The 27,500-nt window shown below is 39.1% G+C and overlaps 3 protein-coding genes across 12 annotated transcripts in view; 1 reads left to right on the top strand and 2 right to left on the bottom strand.

Annotated features, from left to right (window-relative positions):
• Positions 1–25,350, bottom strand: part of LOC138030803 (uncharacterized) — a 40,469-nt gene extending 15,119 nt beyond the window's left edge. Inside the window, exons 1-16 of the mRNA XM_068878676.1 lie at positions 25,199–25,350; positions 23,314–23,409; positions 20,296–20,694; positions 19,907–19,939; positions 18,598–18,851; positions 11,358–11,412; positions 10,097–10,228; positions 8,975–9,135; positions 7,642–7,747; positions 6,137–6,526; positions 4,785–5,048; positions 4,064–4,339; positions 2,711–2,995; positions 2,097–2,378; positions 846–1,130; positions 1–217 (exon numbers count right to left, since the gene is read on the bottom strand). The exon at positions 1–217 is cut by the window's left edge and continues 89 nt beyond it. Coding sequence (XP_068734777.1) covers positions 1–217; positions 846–1,130; positions 2,097–2,378; positions 2,711–2,995; positions 4,064–4,339; positions 4,785–5,048; positions 6,137–6,526; positions 7,642–7,747; positions 8,975–9,135; positions 10,097–10,228; positions 11,358–11,412; positions 18,598–18,851; positions 19,907–19,939; positions 20,296–20,694; positions 23,314–23,377 — 3,203 coding nt within the window. The 5' untranslated portion in view covers positions 23,378–23,409; positions 25,199–25,350. The remainder of the gene's footprint in view (positions 218–845; positions 1,131–2,096; positions 2,379–2,710; positions 2,996–4,063; positions 4,340–4,784; positions 5,049–6,136; positions 6,527–7,641; positions 7,748–8,974; positions 9,136–10,096; positions 10,229–11,357; positions 11,413–18,597; positions 18,852–19,906; positions 19,940–20,295; positions 20,695–23,313; positions 23,410–25,198) is intronic.
• Positions 1–27,500, top strand: part of LOC138030316 (vesicular glutamate transporter 2-like) — a 117,347-nt gene that overhangs the window by 11,128 nt on the left and 78,719 nt on the right. Inside the window, exon 3 of one of the 2 annotated variants that reach the window (XM_068878227.1) lies at positions 8,171–8,243. The exons of the other annotated variant lie outside the window; for it this stretch is intronic. The gene's annotated coding sequence lies outside the window, so the exon portion shown is untranslated. The remainder of the gene's footprint in view (positions 1–8,170; positions 8,244–27,500) is intronic. 2 annotated transcript variants of the gene reach the window in all.
• Positions 26,561–27,500, bottom strand: part of LOC138030315 (uncharacterized) — a 42,124-nt gene continuing 41,184 nt past the window's right edge. For all 9 annotated transcript variants that reach the window (XM_068878221.1, XM_068878222.1, XM_068878217.1 and 6 more), the window contains one exon: positions 26,561–27,500. This exon is cut by the window's right edge. The gene's annotated coding sequence lies outside the window, so the exon portion shown is untranslated.

Here is a 27,500-nt window from a genome sequence, read left to right on the forward strand (position 1 = left end):
TTGTTGTCCCAATTCAAATTTAACTGATACTTCGTCTGTGTCGTGTTCAAACTGTTAAGCCATTGTTTGGATCGTTGTCCATTACTAGCCACAATTGTCCATACAGACACCGTATAGACCTCGATGGAACTTTCGCCGTTGTACGGTATTTCCCAGTGCAGCAAGCAAAGTTTTCCACTGACTGTTGTGTTTGTTATTGAAGGAGCATCCGGTGGGCCTTAAAGGATAGGGGAAAAAAATGGGATGTTGGTGATTCTCAACCCTGCTCCGAGAGCTTTTTCTCCGGAAACTCTGGTTTTCCCCTCTCCTCAAAAACCAGCCTATGATTTGATATGTGTTGAATTGATTTCTTTGCTCTGTCCCCAATTAGTACCCCGGCGATAAATACATTTCATTAATATAAACGCTTATATCTCAAAAACGAACTCGGTGACCCCAAATTTTTATTGCTGGAAAGTGTTAGTAGGCTCAGACAAAACTCTTGCAAAGCCTTCAAGGAATTTTTCTGCAGCGGATTCATACACTTTCACAAGTGGAAAAATTTAAGGTGGCTCTGAATCCTTAAAAATGTTTTTAAACGTTACAGAGAGAGTTATCTTCAGTTAGCCTGCCAATCAAGATATAAGCTTTTAAATAAAAAATATAAGGCGTTTTTTTTGGTCTTTTTTGTTACCATGGTGATCTGTTACGTCACATTAATGAGTGCATTTTGCTGAGCAATCATTGGTGTTTCATTTGGTGCCATAACATTGCCGTTACGTGAAACATTGTTGTAGAGTTAATCCTTCTGATAAGACATTCCCTCCAAGTTGTTGAAACTGGTTTGAGCCACCTTAAACTCTTACCTGTTAAAGCCGTTGTTGCGCTGATGTTAGCAGTCTGTCCATAACCAATCTCATTTCTTGCTTGTATTTTGATAACATATGTTCTGTTCCTGGATAAATTCTTGACAATCAGTGACGTGTTTGTTAGTGCTTTGTAGCTTTGTCTGATGAAAGGTCCTTCTAATATTTGTAGTCGGTAATCAAGTATTTTGATGTTGTTGATATCCTGGGCTGAAGAGTTCCAATTTATTTCAAGCGCAAACGGGCCGAGAGCAATGGCTTCTATCAGAGGCGAACCAGGTAGATCTGAAAAAGAATTTGCGTTGTTGATAGACTGCAAAACAGTCGTTTTCTTTCATTTTCGGAAGGCGCGAAGCGCCGTAAGCGTGATGGCGAGCATTCTTCATACCAAGTCCACGTCGTCCATTTTCCCGCGAGGTTACTGTTTTACTGTGAAACTGATACGGCGTCTATATCTTTTTGATGAGGTGGGATAGACATTTGATGACAGGCTGTGTCAGAATTAAACCAATGGGAATTTCCCGTTGCTGGAAGAACGGGTAATTTTGAACGAATTTAATATATGCATAGCGGACAGTCGTATTTTTTCGCGTCTCTCCCCATTCTCCCTCGCCGTTTCTACACTCGCTCCAGACCTTTCGTTGGAATATTTACTGCGTCTCTTGCGTTCGCAAAAAATACGACTGTTTTGCAGTCTACGTTGTTGAAGTCTAACATCGCCACCGACGCTATGACAAAGTTGTCTTGAAAATTTACTTATCAGATATCTTCTATTTATTTTCGGATTTCAAACTAACCTTAGATAGCTAATACTTCCCATTCCCTACCCAACCACTTCATATCATTACGCTAAAAAGTTCTGATTCCTAGTAGTGGATATCCACTACTAGCCACCGACACCGAGGTGAATAGTTGTTTTAGTATATACTAAAACAGTGAGATAGTTTAGCACGAAAAGATAATTTTACCTCATTTTTTCATGCAACGATTACAATATTTTCGGGCGCAAATCGCGCGCGAGTTGCTCAGAGGTGAACAGCAAAGTACATTCGGAGTTTGAGTAGGTAATCAGAGCGCGCCTTCAATGCTGTTCGCCGTTTAGTATATACTAATGTAGTAGTTATCCTTTGTGAACAAATCTTATCAATTATGTGGAGTTCTTCGGTCAGGTCTCTTGCTAATTCCTTTTTTTTTGAGCAAGGTCCTGTAGAATGGACTTTTGAAAAGAGTTAAAATTTCCGTGGTTCTGACCTGCTTCAAGCGTCGTGAATTCTTTTATCCGGAATCTACCGAAGCCATCTTCGTTCTTTGCTTGAACCATTATCTTGTAAGTTCTGTTATGATTCAGTTTTGTAACGTACAGGCTTGAAACGTTTCCTGTGATAAATTCTCGATGATGCTGTGAGATGGTGTCTATAAGTATTAGTCTGTACCCTATAATCTTAATTCCTGTGTTGTCATTGGTAGAATTCCATGATATACTAACTGCCTGTAAACTTGGTATTGCTGTGATTGCGAGAACTCTTGGAGGATCTGTAAAAAATTGACAGTTTTCTCTGGATTAACAATAACCATGTAGTTAACGCGTATCATGTGTAAACGAAAATGAGCAATAAGATTGTGGACGAGCAAACGATTAAGTAAATGATGTCGATTAACTATCAGAAAAATTCTTTGATGATTTGAGTTAATGCGAATAAGAAGTAAGAGAGTGTTAATACGCTGTAGAATTCAAAACGTGCAACCAGGCAACTAGGCAACATGTTTGCTCTTTGCTAAGTTTAGTGGAATCGAATTCAGACATATGGAGGTGTTGTTTTTTTTATAAAACGAAATAACAGAACCAAACGTTTAAGTGATATTACCTGCACCTAACGTTGAAACGGTACGGTTTGCTCTCTTCCCATATCCAACAACGTTTCTTGCTTGTATATATATCTTGTAGGTCCTGTTGTGCTTGACATTTAGTAGAGTATAGGTTGTTTCCGTTATTCCACTGAGATTTTGCAGCAAGTGATCGTTCTCGTCCAATAAGATTATTTTGTAATCCAATATGGGGCTCCCACCGTCATCAAGCGACCTATTCCATGTTGCGGTGATAGACAGTAGTGCTGGTTTCAGTTGGTTAATTATGGGCGGGTCAGGTACATCTGAAATGCAATTTTAAAAGCATGTAATGGACGTTAGAGCTTGTCAAGACACTGGTGAAATGTGCACAATTACTTCTTAAAAAGAATACCAACGAGGTAGAACTTGCTGAGTGTCTCTTTTTCCTTTACGATTTAAACCATTGTTTATCAAGGACGCGTTTTGTGAGCAGGGTTTTTGCTGTCGTGTTTTCTTTTGGTCCACCACTCAGCTACGCCTCCTGGTCATATTTAATTGAGGGACTGAGACTCGAAAAGCGAGAACAGTACTGTCTGAGTGCAACCGTGCACTGTCTTTTATAGACCGTTTTAATAAATGGCTTCCAAGAAATTATTCTTTTGTCTTTTTGCAAATCATCCTCACTAACCTCGTTAGCACGAGCAATTCTGCTCCAAAGTGAGGCTAGGGAGGATGATTAGCACAAAGACAAACGAATAATTTTTGCCCACCATTTATGAATACGGTCTATAAATCGAAACTTTTGAGGATTTTTATTCAGGATCAAAGCTGGGAACTATGAGCTATTTTCATAATTATCTCCATGTACTAACTATGGCATCGTAAAATTCTCGGACATTTCCCGCTCGTCTTTTGGGAATTTTGATACCATAAATAATTTCTGACACCTTTTGGTTAAACTTTTAACTTCAATTCAATAGTTCGGATAAAAGTAACAGTTAATCGTTCTATAATTACTACCGAAATCACTTAACTGTTTGCACCCCGAAAAAAATGATCGATCGCATTTGAATTTCGACTTGCTCATGTGACCATTTGGAGCGCCCCGATTTGTGACGTGTCATTCTTGATGTGAGCGAGGCTGTGGGAAAATATAAAAGAAACAAACCGCGGCTTTATAGGAATGTGTACGAAAAACTTTTAACCTTTTGGAAATGGTATGTGGTCACTGATGGTTGAGCGGAGGGGAAGATGTTTCAACAGAGTTCTACCCGGGAAAGTTTATAGACATAGGATTAAAATACAAAATGAATGGTCTTACAGTTTCAACAATATAGAAGACGAGTTTTGTCAAACATGCAACCAAAAATTACTTCCATCGTCACACTTACAAATTTGTTCCACCGCAATGTTGTGCCATGCTGTTCCTTTAAGATTTTCAGCCGTGCAGTTGTACCGACCGAAGTCGCTGGTGGTAATTGGTTTGATCGACAATGTACCAGTGTTATGTGCAGAGTTATGACCGCTTGACATCTTGCGGCCATCTTTAAACCAAGTAAAACTGGCAACAGGGTTTGCATCTACAGCGCACTTTAAAATGGTCACATGGCTCAACCAGGATTTTACGATAGTACTTGAAGACGCAGTTTTGTTTATGTAAGGTCGATCTATATTGAATAAAAGGGAACAAGTAGAGAAGATGCAGATAGGGTTAATTTTTCTGGAGCAGAGAGAAGCAAGGTGATCATGCCATTTTCAAATTTCTCTTTACTGTAACATGTTCATTGCTTAAGAAAAGTCATGCGGCCGGCTCGTCATAACCTTATTGAATAACTAGTCCTGTCTCTAGAACAAAGTGGAAAAAGTGACCCTTTTGGTCTCACTTATAGTTGTTGGTAAATGTTGCTTGGCAATCACGGATATTTGAGTTTCATCTAAAAGCAAAAACTGACTGATTCAGTTTCTATTCGGAAAGAACTCGACTTGAGTAAAAAAAGTGCTTATTTTCGATCTAGTTTTTGCTTAAAAATTTAAATAGAAATGGATTTAACTTTTCAGTGCATTTACCATTTAAATTTAGTGGAACATCCCCTGAAAAGATCAGTTACTCACATTTTACAACTCTCACAAGAACGTTGAAAGATGCCGATCCGGCCTGGTTCACTGCTGTGCAAACATAGTTTCCACTATCTTTGAGAGCGATCCTCTTGATCAACAACTGGGATGTATTTTGGTTGGTTTTCTGTAACAGTACACCGTCATTTTTCCATTCTATAGACGGTTTAGGGTCACCAGTTGCTTTACAGAATAATCTCACATCATCGTCTTCCTCAACATCGATGGTCGCGTTGGAATGATCGGTGATTTTTGGTAGAACTAAAAAGTTGCATGAAGATAGTGTCAAAACGTAAATATCAAAAGAATTTTCGAAGGATGACCTATCCACATTATTTATGATCAATTAATACAAAGACATTTTGAGTCATTCATTGAAGTACGTCCTAATACTGTCCTAATTTTGAAGCCATCCATGAAGCATGGTAAAATGATTGAAAGATAAGAAAAAAATACGTTTGTTAACAGAGTCATTAGACTTGAAAAAGGCAGGCTAATATTTTTTAAGTTTTAAACCTATCTAGATTTTCACGCTACTTCTGTATCCAGTGCAGTGAAGTAATCCTTGGTTACGAGAAAGGGATATCGTTCAATTTGCTTCCATTTTTTAGTTATTGATACAGAGCCAATGGTGAACATAAGTGTCAACTGTACATAGTGCTGTAGTACTAATCGGGTACCAGGTAAAAGAAATGAAACCAACTCAAATCAACTCATAACGAACCGTAGGTTGGTTTTGTAGGAGAGGCCCGGAGTACCCGGAGAATAACCTCTCAGAGCAGAGGGGAGAACCAACAAACTCAGCTTTAGCTGTGACGCCAATAGGTCATTTCTGAGTTCATGTCTGCCTCCTCTTCAAACGGCGCGTCTAAGTGCGAAGTTTTTGTGATGGTAATTAGTTCTACTTTACATATGAACGAAGATTAATTTTCATAAGAAAAACTTTGCGCTTAGACTCGCTTTGAAGAGGAGGCAGACATTAACTCGGAAATGACCTATTCTGGGAATCAAACCCGAAACACATTGGTCGGAGTCGAGTGCTCTACCACTGCACAATCCCTGTCCCCTTTAGTGTTTTTAAAGTGAATACCGAACCAACACGAAAGTAAATACTTTGGCCAATCACTAGACACATGTACATACAAACAAATTATCAAGTTTTGGTTCGAAACCAATGCTTAGCCCTGGAATGCACGTACGAGCGAATCACGATTCGTTTTGCTGGCCCATGTGGCGCTAGACTTCAATTTCAGCCAATCAGTAGACACATGAAAACGAAAGCAATCGTGACATATTGTTCCACTTTCTCTTACAAACTGCTCAGTTAAGTATAAATATTATGTAATTACCTTGAAGGATGATTTGTATAGGTCCATCCCTGAACTGTATCCCTTCTACTTCTACTACAGATCCGTAAGTAATTTGTTCGTCTACTTTAGTGGGTTTCTTTAACACGAACTTCCAGCTGCACTCCTTTTGGGTAATATTTGCTGTCACATTAAGCCTGATTTTTAATGAGTAAGGCAACTGAGGATTAATTGCCATTGCTCCATTTTCATCCACCGTGATATATTTGTCTCTAATTCTTTTTCTGTGTGTTTTTCCCCAAACTATTCCTTTAAAATGGTTCCAGTCGTGTCTGCTGCCAAACGCAAATTTCCAGTGAAACACTACATGCGAGTTCAAAACCCCATATACAATTTTATGGGGTTTCTTGGTGAATCTCGTTCCTTTGTGTTCTGAAAGGAAAAAAAACAGCATTGTCTCTTCGCCACCGGAAATATTCACTTTTTACCGACCCACCACTCAGCAGAAGGTCAAAGAATAGACCCTTCCACGATTTTTGGCGCCATCTTGGTTGGGAGGCAAACACGGCTAAAATTACAGTAAATGTATGGGATTTTGGCCGACTTTGAACCGCTGTAGCGCCGCTAAAAAGAGACGGATCTCCACAGTGATAGTGTCTTAAAAGATATTTATACTGAGATTATTTTCGTGAAATGTCAAGAAGAGATTCAGGCTACAACGACCATAAAAGAATGTTTAACATTCCATACAAGCCCTTCTAAAATCATCACGGCGAAATTACAAGCAACATGAGAAGATTTATCATTCGAATTTACGGACTTCATACCTTTCTTAATGGCCTTATTTTCTGTTGAATGAATGATATCAATAAGTTGGAAATCTGTCTCGTTAGCGGCGCTACAGCGCTTTAAAGTTGGCCGAAAACCCGTACATTTACTGTAAATTTGGCCGTGTTTGCCCCCCTCAGCCAAGATGGCGGTCAAAAACCGTGGAAGGGTCTATTGCATGAACATTCAACCAAATACGGCTGTCTGCGGGTTTACTCCATATATTTAAATTTAGCAATTATAGTAATTATTTCTCCGTTTATTCCTCGCAAGATGCAACAAAGCCATCAAAGCAACGACACATCAAGTCACGTTATTGTAGCTGTGAACGTCTTCAGACAGGCCCGGGACAAAAACGAAACCACACATTTCAGAGCTTTAAATTATTTTAATGAAAAATTGAAAGTTCATTTAATCCCGGGCCGGTTTCCGTATGATACGAAGAAATGTGCAGATGCCGAAGGGGGTTATTCTTTGTCGTTGTGTGACATCAAAGAACACCCGCCTTGATCTCCCATTATTCGTCGTGTCAATAAGAGCCTCATGCAATATCAAATTGTGAATTGACGTCTTTTTAGTTAGTCACTGTTTATGCAGGAAACACCACCCTGTTATACCCTGTACTCTTTGATCATCATCATCATTATCATCAAAAGCATCATTATTTAATCGTGTCAATGTAACTTGGTCGAATTCCGTGAATTATGAAATTAACTTACGTCCTTCACTGTACTGGAAAAGAACAAGACACCCAAGTGCAAACGTTGCACCCATGTGAACAAACTTCAGCATTCTTTCAGTCCAGCTAATGTTTGTAAGGTCCTCCTACAAAGTGAAAGAAAACAACAGCTTACTTTTCTTCGACTATATGTCTTTTTGTACTATCCCTTCAACCCATAAAAGATCAATGTGAAAATGGTTTGGTCAGAGATTTCGTCAATGTTAAACATTGCTGCGTTTTGTATAGAGAGGATAGTCGTTTCGTTTTGCTTAAAGAGTGGTGGCTTTTAATTAATTACACTAACGGAGTATATTGAACGTTAACGTTTCTCTGAGGGATTTGTCGGAAGTTATAAATAGGACTTGAGACCTCCATGGGATTATCATTGTGTGCTGTAATGTATTGCGCTGTGTGGTGCTGTGCCGTGCCGTGCCATACAGTGCCGTTAGGTGCCGCGCGGTGCCGCTGTTTTGTTTTGTTGTTTTGTGTGGTATTGTTTTGCATTGCATTGTATTACGTTTCCACAGAGACCACCTGGCTCCTTGCAATCTCTATTTTCATTGGATCGGATATGATGGACGCAACATTGTTTTGTTTACGGTTAGAGCTTGTTTTTGTTATATATGTTCTGTGTACATTGTTTCAGTCCTGGCCCAGCCCCAAGAGCCGCCAGTGTAATACTTGCGTTCTGCCAGTTTGTTCCCGCGCTTTGCTGACCAGTTTACCTGTAATTGCTTTGGATTCTGATTAATTGGATCATCCTACTCTTTTCGCCTGTGGCGACTGGTCAGAATACTTACTTTGGTTAGGTTTACGACTTCCAATCGAAAATTACCATAATATGTTGTGTTGTATCTCAGATGACATCTGATCATCCTTTGTGATATACTAAAGTGAGCACTAACGGTAGAGCATAGCCTTTCAACTTTCTTTTTTTCTTCAAAACGAAAAGACAATATTTGTCATGGCATTGCTTTTCAAACAACAGAAGTAAGTAGACTTCCGTGTTTTAATCTTTGAGTGATTGAAGTGTATGTGGATGGTGAAAGGTGACATTCGTTTTTGTTATGCACTTTACATCTAATGGTGCTTAGACACACTGGCCTCACGTTTGCCAAATTTGCAAGGTGTTAAGACGTTCAGAGAAGAGGCTCTTCAACGAATAGACAAAAGACAATAAACGAGTGAGATAAATAGAGTTGGCTTTGTTATAAACTAAACGAACAACTGTGCTTCCACGGCAGCTTGAGCTTCTATGTTTCAGTAAATGCTTGAAAAAACGGTGACAATGGAAGGGTTGGCATGTATTGTTACTGAGGTTAATGGCGTACTTGAGCGTTCACGTTAAGGCAATCGGTGTCCTCTTCAGGGTGGTGAAGCTGGCTTCGCAATCCTGACGAGACGTGACCGAGATTTAAGGAGTGGCACGTTCCAGCTGCCCAAAATAGATGAGAACACAAAAGCTGAAAACGTTCCAAAAAAACTACTTCGTTTCACTAAATCACACACACACACAGACAAAAAAAGCTGCTTTAAATTTCTCTTGCAAAAACCGACACTCGATTAAGTTGCCTTCAATAGCTAACATTTCAGTATGGCATTTTAGCAATTATCGTTTAGGAACTGTTGGCGGTAATCAAAGTTTTTGTAAACGAAAAGAAGACGTTAGCAGTGTACAATACGTGAGATAAACGTGTGTGTTCAATTGAGTCCTAGGCAAGAGTTAGATTGCGAAATTTTTGGCGCAGACTGTATTGAACACTTAATAATTTCGATGCCTTTTGATGCTGGAAAGTCTGGTTCGTTAAGTCGTCGTCTCGCGTGATGCTGCGGGGAGTTTCTTCTAGCTGACATAAATCTTTGCGCATCAAAGTGGGTCTCCCTCACCTAAGGACATTTGCGATAATAATAACGATATAGCATTTATACAGCCCCGTTTCTCTTTGGATATCTTCAAGTACGCTTTACGGTGTTATAGGCTACACTGCGGCATAACACTGGGGTCCACGTCCCCTTGACCATTGATCAAGTGCATGAAAATACTGAACTTCTATTAGCGCGTCGTGCCCTCTTTCATCGTGTTCCATGCTACATGTACATGACCGAAAACGCTTTTGCTTGGACTCATAGATGGATACTAACCAAGCGATATGAAAACTTCTAAAACGGTGTCTTCTAGCTAAGTGTGTTATTATGCCAGAGAAGACCCATCGGTGAATAATTTAAACAATAAGGGACTGGTCATTATTTATCGAGAGGGGGGGAGGGGTGGGGGCGCTGGTTCAAATAGTAGTTGGTCACATATTGTTATGCATGTCCAAAAGGGGTGGGGGGGGGGGCTATAAAAAATATTCAAATACATAGCCAGCAAAAAATTGTAAGTTGCTGATACACCTGGAAGCCTGGAACAATAAACTCTCTTTATTTATGTTAGAAATCATGACCACCACTACCACCATCATTTCCATCATCATCATCATCATCCTCCTCCTCATCATCATCATCATCATCATCATTATTGTCATCATCATCATCAACATTATAATCATCATTGTCTGGTTCTGAATGATCATTTCTTGGGAAGTCTTGTACATATTCATTAATCAATTGTACAGATTCATCAGACAGTTGGTTAACCACAACACTCATTACCTTTTTTTGGACACTTGTTATTATTGTTTTTAATTGGGGGGAAGGGAGGATCACTAAAGTTTGTGTTCTCTATAAAGGTGGTGGGGGGGGGGGGGAGGCGAAAAAATTGAGCATCGCATTTCTCATTTCCACCAGCCCCCCTCCCCCCTGTAAATAATGACCAGTCCCTAATTTAAAAGATTAGTAAGGTTGTCTAGAATGGGCCATCTTTGGCCCAGCTAGTATATAAGACAGGAAGTGAGAATCAAAAACAGCAAAAAAAGTACTTCATGATTTCATCGTGATTTTCACTTAATAAGCTGTACAATAATGGTGTGACAAACGCCAGCAATTACACATCCACTTTGCGTTATCAAGTGAAAAACTGAGAAGTGGAGCTTTCACCTAAAAGCGCACCAAACGTCTCCAATGTATTCACATTTTTCACTCGGCGGCCAGTTTGGAATCCGTGGGAAATAAAGGCTTTGTCTTTGCATTTGTCTTTGTACGTCTAGCCTCATACTGACGTAGACGTAGACGTGCAAAATCTTTATGGGTCTGTTGTCTTGATTTCGTTAGGTGTTCGTAGTTTTCTGAGAAACTGGCCGATCAGAAGAAATACGCCAATTTTTTTACTTGGGAACGAAAGTCCTTTTTGTATCGTATGGTCAAAAGCGTACATTTTTGTTTTTGTTAAACTAAACTAACTAGCATGTAGTTTTTTTCGGACAGCTTCTATCAATATCGATTACACAATCCTGTGTTGGTATTCCATTTTCTAATACGTATTTAAAGCTTGTATCTCTCTTTGATAGCCCCGAAAAATGTGTTTACTTGCTAATAGTTTCCATGGGCTCCAAAAACGACTTTATCACCGTTGGTTGATTTGCTGTAATTTACCTTAAGGATACCTTAGTCATGCTCAGTTCCATATTGATTTGAATGGCAAAGTTAACATCACTGTGAATGATCGGCCATGTTTTTGGCTTGCAATGCATAGTTCAATCCCATCCCATACTTGGCATTAATTATCCCTTAAACACATCTATGAGTTGGAGAGGAAATGGCTTAAGTCCTCCTCACCTGGTAGTTGAACAAGGCAGGGTCCTGTCGTTGTTCTCTGAGGCAAATGGGAACGCTTCAAAAAGAAAGATTAAACTGCAACTTGCATTTGTTGTGTAAAGTAACCGAACTTTGTACTTCTCTTCGGATAGATAAACAAATCAGAGAGTAATCATTGGAAGATGGCTGACATCCACTCTTCTGAAAAGGGATAGCCGTCCTATTTTCTGAAGTTCAACTAATATAGACCAAATGTCTGGTCCTCTTGTCACCGACATTTAACAGACCAAACGGTCTTTAAACTTTCAACTCTCGGAGCACGTGTAGACTTTCTTCGTTCTTTTCCTTTTTCTCCTCAATAATCCTATTTTCGAAGGAGCCTGTCACCTGTAAGAGTTAGATTAAGCTTCTTCGTATCATGAAATTTGCCCCGAAGAATGTGAAAACCGCGTCCAGAAGTATCGTTATGAACTGAAGTACTAATACATTTAAAGTTCCTGTTTTTCATGATTATTCATGGCAAATGGGTATACTTTGTCCGGTTTGTCATATGCATTTGCTAGTAAAAATCATAATTCCGACGTACAGTTTGAGCAGACGTTAAAGAATTTTGCATGCTTATAAAAAAAGCGTTTGAAAATTAATGATAAAGTGCGTGAGAAAAAAGGATTTCTTTTTCTTTTTTTGCATAACACGACCGCTGGTCGTTTTGGTTTGACTTCTCCCCTCACACTTTTCTTGCTTCCCTCATCCCACCCCTTGCAAGTTAGTTGCCGCCGCCCCGACCCTTGGGGATTTGTAAACCTCAAATTTCTAACCGCCAATTTGTGGGGCTCTTAAATTTAGCATAAATCTCAATGCTGTTTAGGAAGCATTTCGGATAATTCCTCAGCCTTGCGTTTTCATGCAAAATCTTGGAAGAACTCATGTCGTGTTTTAAAACAGACCTCCCGCGTGTCTTCAAGAGCAGTTAATACATGATTTTTAATCAGCTGACATGTTAATCCTATAAATGGCATTGAGAAGTTAATCTATTACGTCATTTGGCAAAGTGATTGGCATAAGAGTGGTACGGTATATCTCCGATAGTTCTTCTTTTGAACTCGAAAGGTTCGCCGAAGTTCAAGTGCCTTCAGAAGGCAAGGAAATATCCATTACTTTCAAAGTCATCATCTCTGTGACAATGAGTTGATGCATATCTCACAGCGGGTTGCGGATTGAGGCTTGTGGGACTACTACTGATTGGTGGATCATGGAGGGATCTAATTAATAGGTGAACGCAGTGGCGAGATAAACAGAGAGAAAATTTCACGTTTTTTTTTCGATAGTTTATGATAAACTTACTTCCTGTTTGTTCCTTTTTGGTCTATAAATGCTGCCTCCGAAGTAATAGGATAAAGCAAATAGCGTGACCTGGCACGTGGCAAATGTGCTGCACGCAATAGTTACAATGTATCCACTTTCCAATTGCTGTACTTTTCGAAGTTTTCACATCACCGCAAATAACTTACAACGTCTATTCTTAAACGTTCAGATGGTGTAACAAACGGTATCGGTAATAAAAGAAAGATCTATTCCTTTCATTCTGGATAATGAAACAGAGTTTTTCGAGTGTCGTGCACATGCCTTTTAATTACTTACTTCGAGTGTATTAAGAGGTGGTGAAAGGTAGTATAGAAATGACGCCTATGCTCTTCAAGATTTTAAATTCACCCTATGGACTGATGAGACCAATCTGAAACTTGATATGCCCCACAAAACAGACAATGTGGGAGAAGCACCATCTGTCAGGGGACAATCACGTAAAAAAGGGTTTTTGGATTGTTGCGATACTTTCTTCAATGCAGATCTTTTCCAGCATTGTCATAAATCGTTTGCCTATCAGCCCTTTAAAAATACCTTGACAACCTATAGTGTGGCAGTTTTACCGTAAACACCACAAGCAAGACCAAAATCCGACATAATTTACACTTCAAGAGACGAGCAACACCCTTATGGCCTTTATGGGGGAATTTCGCCCCATCTCCAGTGTGTTCAATAAGTTGTCAAAGTTTCAGGTAGTCTTAAGACATTCCTTGTTCTGTTCAATGATAAGAACCCGCATGATCAATTGCCAGGTTTCTCAGTCAAGATATCAGCAAAAAGTAGGGGTAACTAGTTTCCACTTTTTTCTAAGCGTGAGTTCAACACTTCAAGTCGGATGAAAAGCTGGTGAACTGATAATATTTCGCATTGGGTAAATACTTTCTCGAGATCAAATAGTTTGTCGAATTACGAACCTCAGTGCAACAATACATACAATATATACTCAGTAAGGCTTGATGGGGTTTTGATCAAATAATAATGCTTGATTGTTCTAACTGAATGTATGTTACGCATGTGACCAATCAACAAGTTATTAAATGATATTGATAACCTTTGCATTGTAAGCGGACTGACTCACGTAGAATCTTCCTTTGACTCCTGACCCCTTTGTTGCAAAATGAAGAAATGATTTGTTTGGCTGTCAAACCATTCCACCCACGCCCTACATAGCGCTGTACGTTGCAGTTTCAGTATTTTGCTCGTCACTTGTATTTCCTATTATGTCCTATTTATGGTAAGCTTACCTCTTTTTATCTTCGGCTGACTTTGAGGTGCATTTTTTCTTTTCCACGGAGGAAGGATCCATTTCATGTTTTTGTCTTCTTATGCAGTTTTTTTTAGCCTAATCTTGCAACACGTTCACACGTATAGTAAACACCAACCGCAATAGCTTGACAATAGGAAAGATTACCACTATTTACACATTTAACAATCGCTTTGTTTGAACGTTTAAAACTACATTTAACCATAACTATCTCTTTGCCTGGGGTGAATTACAAAATTATGGTCGAGTATGGAGTATTAATGAGAGAGAACGAAAATTTTTAATCGGATGATAGGTGTGAATACCTACATCAATGTAGCGAAGAAACCTGTCAAAATTTCATTCAAGCCTTTTGGAAGTTGGAGGTAGTCTTGATTTTGAGTGAGGCTGCTTGCGCTCGATTCCTTCAGAGGCAAAAGAGCCTTGGGTGACAGAAGCAAAGTTTATTCTGGCTGAGAGTTGCAAAACCTCTGTAGAGCTTATTACTGAAAGCATTATTGCGAAACTAAATTTCAATAAACACAAGTTATCTCCAAAACTGTGACTGGTTCGGTCAAATAACACCAACTTAATACATATGCCTTAATATGGGCGATCATAACAGGGTTAAGGATTTTGAACGTTGAGAAAAGCCCCAGTTTCTGAACTCTGAGAGAATCGCAAATCACAGTAGACAATGACCTTTGTTTCCTATTCTAATTCCGTAAGCGGAAGTATGTGAATAAATTGAGCGCATAGCCAGGGGAGAGTTTGCTATTAGTATTCAATGGAGAACTTACGCTATCATGCTTTGGTAAGGTATCGATATCGATGTTGGTAGAGATGTTGAGAGGTCAGATTTTCGGCTAAGGTTTAGCTTTAGTGAGATGTTAAGGGACAACCTTGTTGACTCTAAACGACATAACTACTTTACCTTCAATACTTTACCTTCAGTGAGACTTCTTCCTTTTCGACAAATCGCCTCCACCACAAGTTTACAATGGTTATGGAAATGTGATCCGATGTTACCCACCCCCACTAAAGTCCTTTAAGAGGTCCTTGTTTTTGCAATCTTTTGTGAAGCTATCTTAAAAACCTCTTCTTTTGATCCATAACATTTCAAGGATGGTTTATCCACCAGGTATTTGTCGGCTCCGAAAGGGATGAGTTGGGGGCAGGGTCCGTGTAATTATGTATGGCTTCATTAGTAAGATTATCTCAGTGAAAAAGGTAAAGAGGCCAAAGAAAGGTCGCAGACAAACAAAAGAAGTTATTCGAATAAATAATGAGTCAAATTCAAACAAATATGACTGAAAGTTCCAATAGGAGGGTTGCTTTGACGACTAAAAGTACTTTCCGCTATTAGAAATGAAATATTAGATCTGTTGGGCTACCAGGACCTACAAATTTTGGTTTCAAATGTTCCTCGTTTCAATCAAGCATGGCAAATGAAAGAAAGCACTTAATGACTACCATACGCCACTGACTTTTTTTAACGAAATTACGTAATTTTTAATTCATTAATTAGTACCAAAGCGAGAAAGTAATGGGATTCTGGCCGAAGGCTGTGTGATGCTGAAGCGTTCTGGACGACTCTTGCTTAAAATGGAAAACTGCTTTTAGATTCTTTACTTGCGTTATTGGTGATGCCTTCCAGATGTGTTGTGGCTTTTAACGATTTCCATAATTGTGATAAGGCTGTCCATCACCATTCAACAGACGTTTGGAAAGACGCTTTTGTCTTTTGGAGACGGTTTTTGAATGATCACTAGTAGCTGAGTCATCCTTAAACCGTTTGGCGGTAGATTGTATGTACTTTCGAAGCCACCTTTTTTGGCGCTGTTGGTGCAGTACACGCTGTGACAAGGTGCATAGGCTTTTATAATCATATTTAAACGAAATTGAGAGAAGAGATCCTCGCACTTATCTGGACAATTCAAGCAGTAGGCCATTTCCGAGTTCATGTCTGCCTCCTCTTCAAAGCGAGTCTAAGTGCGAAGTTTTTGTGATGATAATTGGTTCTACTTTACATAGAGAGGTTTTCAAATGAGTGTCGTAAAACCAAAACCAAAGTAATTACTTTGGCCAATCAAAAAGGACGGAGACAATCCGGTAAACCAATCAAACTAGCCGACACAAAGCGCGGGAAAATGTGCACGCGCAAGCCATGATTGGTTTTGGTGTCACTTCTGATTGGTTGAAAAATTGGCCCGGAACCAATCACTGAGTGAAGTAATTATAAACCAAAGCAATTCGCAAATTACTTTCGACACTCAATTGAAAACCACTCTATGAAAGAAAACTAATTATCATAAGAAAAACTTCGCACTTAAACTCGCTTTGAAGAGGAGGCAGACATGAACTCGGAAATGGCCTATTGAAAAATTCAGGCGGCTTCAAAGGAATTCGAACCCATGACTTCTGCGATGCCAGAGCAATGCTTTACCAACTGAGCTATGAAGTCACACAGTTGGGAGCACTGCGGCAGGTCAATTTGTTGGAATCACGCGTTTCCGCGAAAGGACTTATGAAATAATGTATATATGTGTGTATTTGAAGTGCGGGTTACATACATACTTAATTATCGTATAAACTCTTGTTCTTAGGCCATCGTAGCTTCATTAGGAAAATAACACAAACAGCGGTGATAAACATTGTATTCCAACGCATTTTTATAAAACTTGACGTTTCGTATGCTACGAATGTGTGTGTGTGCTACGAATGTGTGTTGACTAGCATACGAAACGTCAAGTTTTATAAAAATGCGTTGGAATACAATGTTTATCACCGCTGTTTGTGTTATTTTCATACTTAATTAGCCTCTCCCCATAGGGGCTTTTCAGGGCTAATGAAACACAACTAAGCGACGGAACAGAATAACAGCAACAAGAACTGTTAAGAATCCCAACTGGCCGGAGGCAAACCAGTTAGCTATTTACAAGTGCAGCTGGGAAGTTGAACCAGGAACTACCAGGATCAAGTTCAACGGGTGGTCAGAGCGAGTCTTGAACCCGGGATCTCCGGATTTCAAGGCAAGCGCCCTAACCACTGAGCCACACTGCCTCCAGTTAAAAACGAAATCGAACAGGAGGAACGACCTACTTGTGTAAAGCGATAAACGTTCACCTCCAAAACACAACTTTTTGGCCTAGTCTTTTCGGTCATGCGGTAGCTTGCTTGTTATATTCTTGACGGTTTAAATTGGTTTTTATAGCTTCCAACTGAGCCAAGGAGTCACGCATGATGAATGATTTTTTGTGATCAGTTAATACACTTAAACCCTTCTTAGCAATTGTAAAAACTGCACAACAGCTATAAGCATAAAAACTGTGTGAAGTGTGCGCGTAACCAAGTCGCCCTTTTGTTACAAAGGGGAGTTCTAAAGGGAGATTTCACTCTTACGTCAAAGCTACGCTTGGCGTTAGGATATCCCAAATAGTTTTGAAAGGTAATTTTTTTAGTGAAATTGTTTCTGAACTCCAAAATGCAACTACTGGAGTTTTTCAGGCTCCTTTCCCCCGGTGGGGGGAGGGGGGGTGAACTTCGTATATGAAGGGGTGGGGATGCTCGTCGGAAATCTTGCATTTAACACCTAAAGGAGACCAATCTGGGCTTCGTCCAGGATTTTTTGACCTTTAAAAAAAAACCATAATTAAAACATTAAATATATATATTTATATTTCTGCGCGTGAAATCCTAAACAAGACCTTTACAATATGGGCTACATATGATGGCATTTCCCCAACAACCAAAGTGAGATCAAAATCCGAAATTTACGCCCTTAAGTGATATGACGAGCATCCTCACCCCTTTCATATGCGAGGTCCCCCCGGGTTTCTTTCCAACTGCTAAGTTGCTCGCAAATGTAAAGACAACGCCAGAGTCTCGCTTAGAATTAGAATACAAATATTATAATACTGTAGGTGCATCTTGATCAAATGAACAAAATTCAAGTAGACGAATGCCGAGTTGCGGCGATCAAAAAGGACACCGGGGCGTTGAAGATTCTTGTTTTAAATTAGTGAGAATATTTAGACTACCAAAGCACTTTTAATTTCTTTACTGAATGCAAAATCCTCTGAATACTCTGTATAAAGCAAAATCTAGCAAACTGCAGAATAAGGTCATACTTCTATCGTTCTTTTACGTGAAGCAATGTAGCCTACCACAAGACATCATCAAATTTAAAATAGCGAAATTTGAAGGAAATCTCCACTCCTTCAAAAGAATACCTTTAAAACGGGAGGAAAGTATGTTTGCAATCCATTTGATTTTCTGTCCCAAAAACAAACAACCGCAACTGTTTGTGTCATGAAAAAACGAATTTCAGGAACTCTTATTTCTTAGCGCCGCCACGTGTTACGCTTGCTTTATTGTTTTTGACACACAGAAGCTTTTGAATAGTAACAATAGGGCAATCGCAGCATATCATTGTCGTTAAAGATCGCGGCGTCCAGGAAACAAAAATCAGTGATAATCATGTTTTTCTCAAATTGTCAAATAGCTTTTCCCCTAAGTCTGAAATAACCATGATTTCCAGCAATATAAGATTACTTTAAATTTGCAGTTGCTACTGAGGTCCCAAGCCAGCTCAATGTTCTTGTTCTGAACACTTCATTTGCTAAAGCAAACTTTGGTGTTTTAGGTGGCAACCGATAATTTAACACGGTAAGCCACCGATCCGCCTGTGTTTGTAGCATTGCAAACATAACTACCTGCATCCTCAGGCTTAAATTTATCTATGATAAGGGTTGTATTTTCTCTGCTGCTCTGCTTTACCACACCTTCCTTAGACCATTTGACCCACGGTCTTGGTTCCCCAGACGCGTCACATTCCAATTCCACGTCTTCGCCGATCCTGACCTTCAACTCATTTGTTCGGATAGTAATACTGGGCGGAACTGAAACTGAAGAATAATTACATATTTTTAAATTCAAAATACCTATCTCCTCTTTTCTCTATTTGCTCAGATCAAAAGCACGTGACCTTAAAGCGTGTAACTTGCAACGCCTTTCCTTGGAACAAAGCTGGGGATTTTAAACCACCAATCTTTTATGCCCAAATATGGACAAAAATAAGATCGAACCTGCACGCGCGGAAAAATGCGCTAGCTATATGTTACATCCAAATAAGGAAATTGTTAGACTAAAAAAGCCCCAGCTCTGAACCAGAGTTAAACGCTTCAAGGTCATGAGCTTCTATTCAGATACCACGATTAGTGCTAGCAAGCCGATAACATAATGTAACATTCGTCCAGTGACTGAATGACGTCAAAAGAATGTTGGACGAACGACGTCATTTCATGTGTAATAGTTTCAATAGCCCTTTTCACGGTTAGTTTTTTCATTTGCATTGCAATATAATATAACGTGGATGCGAGGCAATTTCGGGTTACAACTACAAAATAGCCCGAAATTGCCTCACATGCATGCTAGATTACATTTTAATGCAAATGAGAAAAACTAAACCGTGAAAAGGGCTATCAGCTAAAGCTCAGTACGACACAAAGCAAACCTTAGTGGAGCACTGATGTTATTTTGACTTCATTTTGAGAACAATTTTAAAAATAGTCTTATGAAATAAAGAACTATCTATATTTAATCTTACAATTTCAAAGTAAATTGTAAAAAAAAAAAAAAAGCCTTGGTGGATTTAAGATTAACAAATGGCAGCACATCAAAAATGGAACCGGGTAGAAATTGCACCTTTAAAGTGCAATTAGATGTATCTATGATGGTTTCTGAGTGCGCTGTAATCGAAATATTTATGTATTTATTGCTGGTTTTCAGTCAACTCGATCAAACGAAAAACGTTTGCATAATAAAGTTCAATTCCCGGAATGTTGGGTTGGGAAACCAACATGGGGCCGTTTCTTTGTTAAGGGGCACCAACATGGTGGCCGTGACGTCATGTGAAAACCGAGAATAGTTTTTGTACTACAACTAGGTTACGACTTCGTACCTTTGTGACTAGTAGCACTCTTTTGTGGAGGTCCTGTGATAAAAAGGTAACGTGTTGTAAAATTAGTGAAATTTTTGTTTTCAAAGTTTCCTCAAGAACATTATGATTAGGAATTCTAAGGTCGACCAGTTTTAAATCAATAAGTTTGGGTTTTTCATTTAGACCGTAACATTATGGATAGTTTCGAGAAACACAATGCCATACCAGTATCTTATGATCTCCAATAGACGATGAGAAATTGTTTTCTTACAATGATTAATTTCATTTTCTGGTATTCAGAAAACTCTTTTAAGTTTGATGAGCCATCTAACTGATGACAGCTAAATTTTTGTCACAAAAAATTACTATTTGCTTAAGTGCAACCCAATAATGATCCTAATAACTGTTACCTTTAACAACGAGTTGAATCGGACCACTCTCAATCCATTCCCCCCAAATGATGACCCTGCAGCCGTAGGCCCGGTCTGCGTCTGATAAAGTCACATCTTTTATCACAAAAACTAGATTTATTTCAGTCTGGGTGATATTTCCTGTAACACTCAGCCTTTTATTTAGCGATTCCGGGAGCTGCTTTGTATTAACAAACGTTTTTAGGTCGTCGTAAACGGTGATGTATTTGTCTATCATATTTCTTTTCTCGTCTGTCGATCCCCAAATGATTTCCTCAAAGCGCGAACGATCTTCCGAACCGACGGCAAAGGAAAACCTCCAGTAGAATTCGACGTCGGAGCCCACATCGGCACTTATTGGACTGGTGGGTTCTTTGGTGAACTTAGTGTCAGGATGTTCTAAAAAGAAACACACAGACACACACAAAATATCAATTTAACCAAGGAAACAAACAGCAAAGCTAAGAAAACTTGTTGTTGCGTTTTCCGTCATCCGTTAGGCCTACAGATTCACAAGCACTTCTTGAAAATTAATAGTTTCTACAGTTTATATAAATGGGAACAGAAATCCTGCCACCCCACCCTCATAAACGTTTCCCATGCAACAACTCCAATTGTTTTATCACTGATCAGTTTTAGATTTAAGTTAGCAGACATCGCGAATGAGAATTATTAACAGATTGAATAGTTATTTTATAACGGTTTGGTTTGGCCATCAACATGACATTGCCCAGCCCTTCACGGAAGGGTGCGTGCTCTCAGCCCCGACCTTCCAGACCAAACTTTTCTGTTATAACTTCAGATGTCATATTCCTTTCATTTTTATACAGTATATGATATCATGATTAAGTTATGAACGCACAATGGAGAATGGGCTTTCGTTTTCAACGCTTTATTCAATATTTAAAACGGACAGGTCTAGATAACATCAGAGTACACTATATTAATGGCTCCTCATCGTCAAGAATATTCACGCCGCCCAAAGAAAAACAATGCTGCCCAGATCCCTGTGATACGTGCGGCTCTTCAACAAGAACTAACCAATGCCTAACAAAAAACTGTGTATACAAAATCAAATGCTCGCACTGCGACGCGGTTTATATCGGCGAAACAAGTAGAACTATCGGATCCAGAATAAAAGAACATATCAGAATGGTGAAACAGACGGTTTATTCACATTTGATCAACCATAACAAACCATCTATGCAAGATATCTCTTGGGGAATCCTCCACAGGAACATCCACGACATCCGCACGCGTAAAATCATTGAAGCGCTTGCAATGCCATAGCGGGATTTGAACCCATGTCCCCCTGATCACTAGTCGGGTGTGATGACCACTATACTATCAGGACAACCATGCTGGCAATGTGGCTGATTGATCACTAAATGTGTGTCATTTACGTGGGACTCCCTAAGGGGTGTTGGTAAAAGTCTTGCCTGTCACTCCCCTGGTAAGTGGTGTCTTTGTGCATAGAGCCTTCTGCGCGTCTTTTCTTAGGATCGAGAGGGTAGTTGAAATGCGTAGATTTCTCTGGTGGACACAGGAGAATCATTAACTTAGCCTGCAATGGCGTCGAAAGTCATGTAAGGTGAATGGCGTTTTAGTGGATCCTTAAACAAAATATATCCTTATGGAGCTCAATAATGGTAAGTCAGTTGGATAAACTAGGCAGGCGGTAAAAACCAACACCTGGAATCACAAAAACGACGAGTAATGGACTTTGACAACAATCTATCGCCCGTCGAGCCGAAATCAAAGTGAGCTGTATTTCTAAAATAATATTTTACCAAGTGTGCTGTTATGTAGAACACTGAAACCAAATGGAAAATTCTATGGTAACTTATGGGTTCAACAAAGACCTGAAAAAACCTTACGTGGATCTGTGATCAACTGTGCAGTCTTCAGGTAAAAAAAATAATTGGAAATGTGACAGCAAAGAATTATTTGAAAGAAAGCTTGTCGTGTATTTTGTGCTTCATTATTCAAGGAAAAGGTTCTTCATGGAAACGGTTTGATTCTGATTTTTAGTTTGTTGCAATATTGCGCATGTTTTACACGATTGAGTTTCTTCTCTTCACGCACGTAATGAAATAGAAGGGGTTAATTTTTGCCTCTAATAGCAAATATGTTGTTTGTTTCAAAAAATTGTTCGCTGGAAAATGTGGCCTTTATGAATTCATCATGTTTTATGATATGCGAGCTTAACTGGATAGTTTTTATGGCAATAGTAAAGCATTTTCTTGACAAAATGAGGTTAGTGTCTTTCTGGTGTGTTAACTGAATTAAATCATGAGTTTGTATTTGCCGTCTGCCGCGTAACCTTGATTTCTACTCTCAAAATTACCTCCAGAACCTACGTTTTGCGTAGAATAAGCTTTTAGAATGATGTTCTTGTTTTGCATAAAGCAAGCAAAGCTGTCAGATGCTCAGAGGGCACGCTTAAACTTGTGGTGAAAAGAAGGGAACTTGAAAATTATCAACATGTCAGCCCAGAAGCCAATGTTTTCGCTTCTCTTTTATTTGTTATTCTCCGGAGACTGGAATGCTGTAGTTCAATACCACACAATTCAGTGCCTTCTGATTTTCTGTAACACATACCACAGGCAACCCAGTGTATGCTTCACGGAAGCATCTCGTTCATTTAAATTGCTACTCGGAGTTTCATGCTTCACACGAAGCAATCATCAGGCAACTGACAACAATGACGGTTACACTCAATATATTTGAAGTGCGGGTTATAGACGAAGATGTGAAGTGATCTTCGCACTTAACTGGACAATTTGAGCAATTGTCTCTTTTCAAGTCCTTTCACGGGAATCACAGAGGTCATGGGTTCAAATCCCTTTGGAACCACGTGATTTTTTCAGGTGACTTGGGAGACAATTGTTCAAATTCTCCAGTCAAGTGCGAAGATCACTTCATTCCTTTGATTGTATATAGTAGCGAAGTTAGTTTCAAGTTTAAAACTCTCTCTTGTACTCTTAAGATTAATGTAAAATCCTTCTAAAAACTTACGGCCTGCAATGACAGCGAGGATACAGCAGGTCAAAGCAAGTTTGGCCTCTCGGCAGTAATTCATTTCAGTCCCAGTCTGATTTTTAAAACGTCTCTCTGTACAGGAAGGAAAAAAAAAGGTTTTCTGCCCCTCTTAACTTCCAAAAATGGCTGGATAAGGTTGCCTTTCATTAGTAGTATACCGTTAACCCGGTATCTCATTCATTCCAATTTCTTAGGGTGCGTTCGATTGATTGGATTCCGGAATAGAAATAAATGGGATACAAGTTAGAAATCCTTCGTTTTTGCGGAGATTCACATTAAAACTGTAAAACACCTGCTAAAATGCTATTTTAAACATATCTTCATTATCCATGTTGCTTAAAACCGCCAAACATACCGCTTTAACTCATCACTCCACGTATTCATTCTTATTCCGGAATAGGGTCAATCGAACGCACCCTCAATCGATATCGATCGTAGACCAAACTTTGATCAGTTTTTCTGTCTTACAAAACCGATAACAAAAGCGGGTTTTCAAGAAAACAGATTTTGAGGCAACAAAATATGCGAACAAGTGAAGAAAATTATTGTGCCGGAAGAATTTGCAGTGGTGATTGGGTCATTAAATTATCATGTATTGTACTAGAATACACGAAGTACTTCAGTTTACGGGGCTGCTGTACTTTGGTGTGGAATCTGGTTAGGGGAAGTCAAGACTTGCAATCTATGACACTTATGATTTAACGGCTGGTCGTATCATATGGTCTTACTGTTAAGTCTTAAAAGACAGTGGTTATAGGCTACTGATAGTATGAGGAAATGACGAGGAAATGTTCCCAAGCTTAATTTAGGCGGGTCGTTTGTTCGAGCTTTAACTTGACTCATTTTCTCAATTTCTCATATTTCGGATTTGAAGTTAAAAGACTTCTCATATAAAGGAATCACTCAGAAATCATGCTAATACTGTGAAATGTTGCTCGGGAATCAGGGAGAATTTTTTCTCCCATAAGTTTATAACTAAGGGTGTTTTCGCTCAGGTCATTATGTATTCCTTGTTGTACCTTGACCTTTGCTCGCTTCCATGCTTCAACGAAAGACAAGAAAATGCTCCATTTATTTTTTGTGGATTCTATCTCGTAGTGATACCGTTGTTTCAAGGATAGACGTTTCATTTTCAGTGGCCCGTTCTTGTTGAGCTGCTTAAAGAATAACTTGAATATGCGTGACATGAGTAAAGGAGAAATAATATGGTCTACGGTTACTTTTACACTGATGATTTTGACGCATTTATTTTCACCGCCTTTTCATGGGGCCCGATTGTGTGATTACAATTCTTAAACTACTGTTTGGTCTTCGAGAGTTTGTCTTTTGTTGGTTCCATTATGTTGATAATAGAAAGATTTACGTAACATTGCGTTTGCGTGAAATAGCAAACGGCAAGCTTCTGCTTAGTCACAATAGCGTGAAAATTCTCTTATTCTAAACGTTTCTCTCTGTTTTTACATGTTGTATGATACCTGTACATAACAGGCGAAAATAAGTTGAAAGCAAAGAAGTTGTTTCTTTGATTTTTGGCGAAACGCAAACTCAGCCTTCCTCTCTCTACAAAAAAACTGACAGTTGTGAACAAACGGAGATGTGCTTTGCTGAAAGCATCCCCTGCCTATCCTCTTAACGCTATAATCAGTACATTCGTGAAGAAATGGCTACTGTAAACTACCAAACCATCATGTGCTGACCAAGCGATTTAAATGGCAAGTTTTTAATTTCGTGCAGTACTTCACTTAAAGAAGCTTGTCAACTTGAATTGCGACACGTATACCAGTGTAGAATACGGACTTCTACGGAAAAGAGCTGCTGTACATACGAATCAGCTTTACTACTTTAAAACGCAAACACTTACCTCGTATTTTGTTCGCGGCTTTCAAAATAGATTAGATCTCCAAGAAATGGACAAAATGTACTTTCAACACGTGAGGTCTTTGTGGTGATCACGAGTCGATGGGCTAAAGTAGAGCTTGCCTGACGCACGAAACTCTTGAAATAAGTGACAGTTCAAAAGACTCTCGAATGGAGTAACGTCAATGAGTTAGTAACTATTGATTGATGTATCAGGATCAAGATCTTAATTGAAACACAACACTCATTTATCTTTGCGCTTTGCTTGTCAAGAAACGTCGTTGGTCAGAGGAATGCGCCAGCGAGGCCGTGGTCTGGCCTTCATCACTTAATAACGCTTTAGGAAAGCTAAGCTAAGAATGGCGATCCATTTTAGAGCCCCGTGACCATTTTGAGCGTCGAACTCTGATTTTGTTTTTGTTCACCGAACAACCTTGCATTTTTCCCTTAACTAACTTATCCCACTTCAGGTGATAAACGAATAATTAATTCGAATCCCCAAAGGAATTTTTAGTTTCTTTTTTCAGCTAATGTGTTTTAATGAGAGCTTAATACTCACACACGACTGATTTCATGTTTGCGTGGCCAACGGGAATAAAAGTAATGCATGTCAGGATATTATTAGATACCATCAGGAGATCAATCTACCTGTGTAGTTAAATCATCCCTAGCACTATTTAGATCGGCAGCCAATTTGCTGTCTGAGGATATTTGTGATCTTACCATCGAAAAAATGACTCGACTTCTTCAAGAACTTTCCAAATTGCAAAACTACAGTTGATGAATCTCTAGGGTTATTGCCTGATCTTAAGCCGGGGCGGTTCCCGCGACCCCTATTAGGGATTTTATTCAGAAGTACTCATTTCTTGAGCTGCAGATTTCACGTTAGTTTCTTAGCCTTTCGAAGCCGAGACACCAAGAAAGATGGTTACGTCCTCTCAATACAACTATATTTCCTATGTTTCTAAAGGAAACAAACCTCCATAGTTTTAGTCTTAAGCCGGGCGGTTCCCCTATTAGGAGTTAGGGATTTTGTTCAGAAGTACTCATTTCTTGAGCTGCAAATTTCACGTTAGTTTCTTAGCCTTTCGAAGCAGAGACACCAAGAAAGATGGTTACGTCCTCTCAATACGATGTTTCTAAAGGAAACAAACCTCCATAGTGTTAATCTTAAGCCGGGCGGTTCCCCTATTAGGGATTAGGGATTTTGTTCAGAGGTACTCATTTCTTGAGCTGCAGATTTCACGTTAGGGGATACTTTTTTCCTTCTGTTTCTTAGCCTTTCGAAGCGGAGACACTAGGAAAGATGGTTACGTCTTCTCAATACGACGACATTTCGTATATTTCTAAAGGAAATAAACCTCCATAATGTTATAAAAATCATTTAATGTTTTAGAAACCTTACAGAGTCCTTACAATGATTGTCGTATGTTTAACACTATTTTAAAACACAAAACTTGTAAACGATCAAATTGCACACGGTATATGTGCTATGATGTACCACGTGAAACGGTTATGTATTTACTTAAAATCGTTCTCCTTTCGCATTTTTCAAAAACTTTGTCAATCAGAGGGATTCCGACGTGGATTGTGAAGCTCAGAGAAGCGAAGAAATCATGCAACTTGCACGGAATTAGTTCCTGAGCTTTGCCAAAGGTACATGTAATTGATTTTTTGGGCAGTATGCGCCTGGTACCTAAGTCACAAACCACTCTATCGACTGTTTACATTCTTCTTAGCACTACCACAAATTGATGAGAATTCACATAAATGTTATGTACAATTATAAAAATACAGATAAAACCAGACTAACCGAATGTACATTTTCCTAATTTAATGTAAATCGAAATTCACGCATATATTTTGTTGACAACTTGTTCTTTATGTAGTACCTTACCAGATACAATACGCGGAAGTTACTGCTTTAACAGCATTGTAAAGGAAAACCTTGTATTTCACAGAGCAGACATTACAACAAGCTCCTGGACAGAAGTGTTATACCTCTCTGTTATTCAATTTAGTAAAAAAAGGTTTAAACTCATTAAATTGAACCAAAATCTGCTCCTACTTATTCCTTCGATTGTCTCGATTTTCTTTATCTACTCAAATACATATTTTGAAGATATCAAAAGGTCCTCTTTTTTGGATGTACCATTGCTTGCTGTTGCCATTGCCAAAGAAAAGTTTTGGATTTCCTGGTATTTAACCCGAGATGGTGTAAAGGGATCGATACAATGTCAACGGGAGATCTGAATGGGTGTTTACGATTCCCAGCTGTAGTCGAGCCATTTCGAATCCCATGCAGA

The sequence above is a fragment of the Montipora capricornis genome, chromosome 13 (assembly GCF_036669925.1).
Source record: "Montipora capricornis isolate CH-2021 chromosome 13, ASM3666992v2, whole genome shotgun sequence".
NCBI classification, from domain to species: Eukaryota; Metazoa; Cnidaria; class Anthozoa; order Scleractinia; family Acroporidae; genus Montipora; species Montipora capricornis.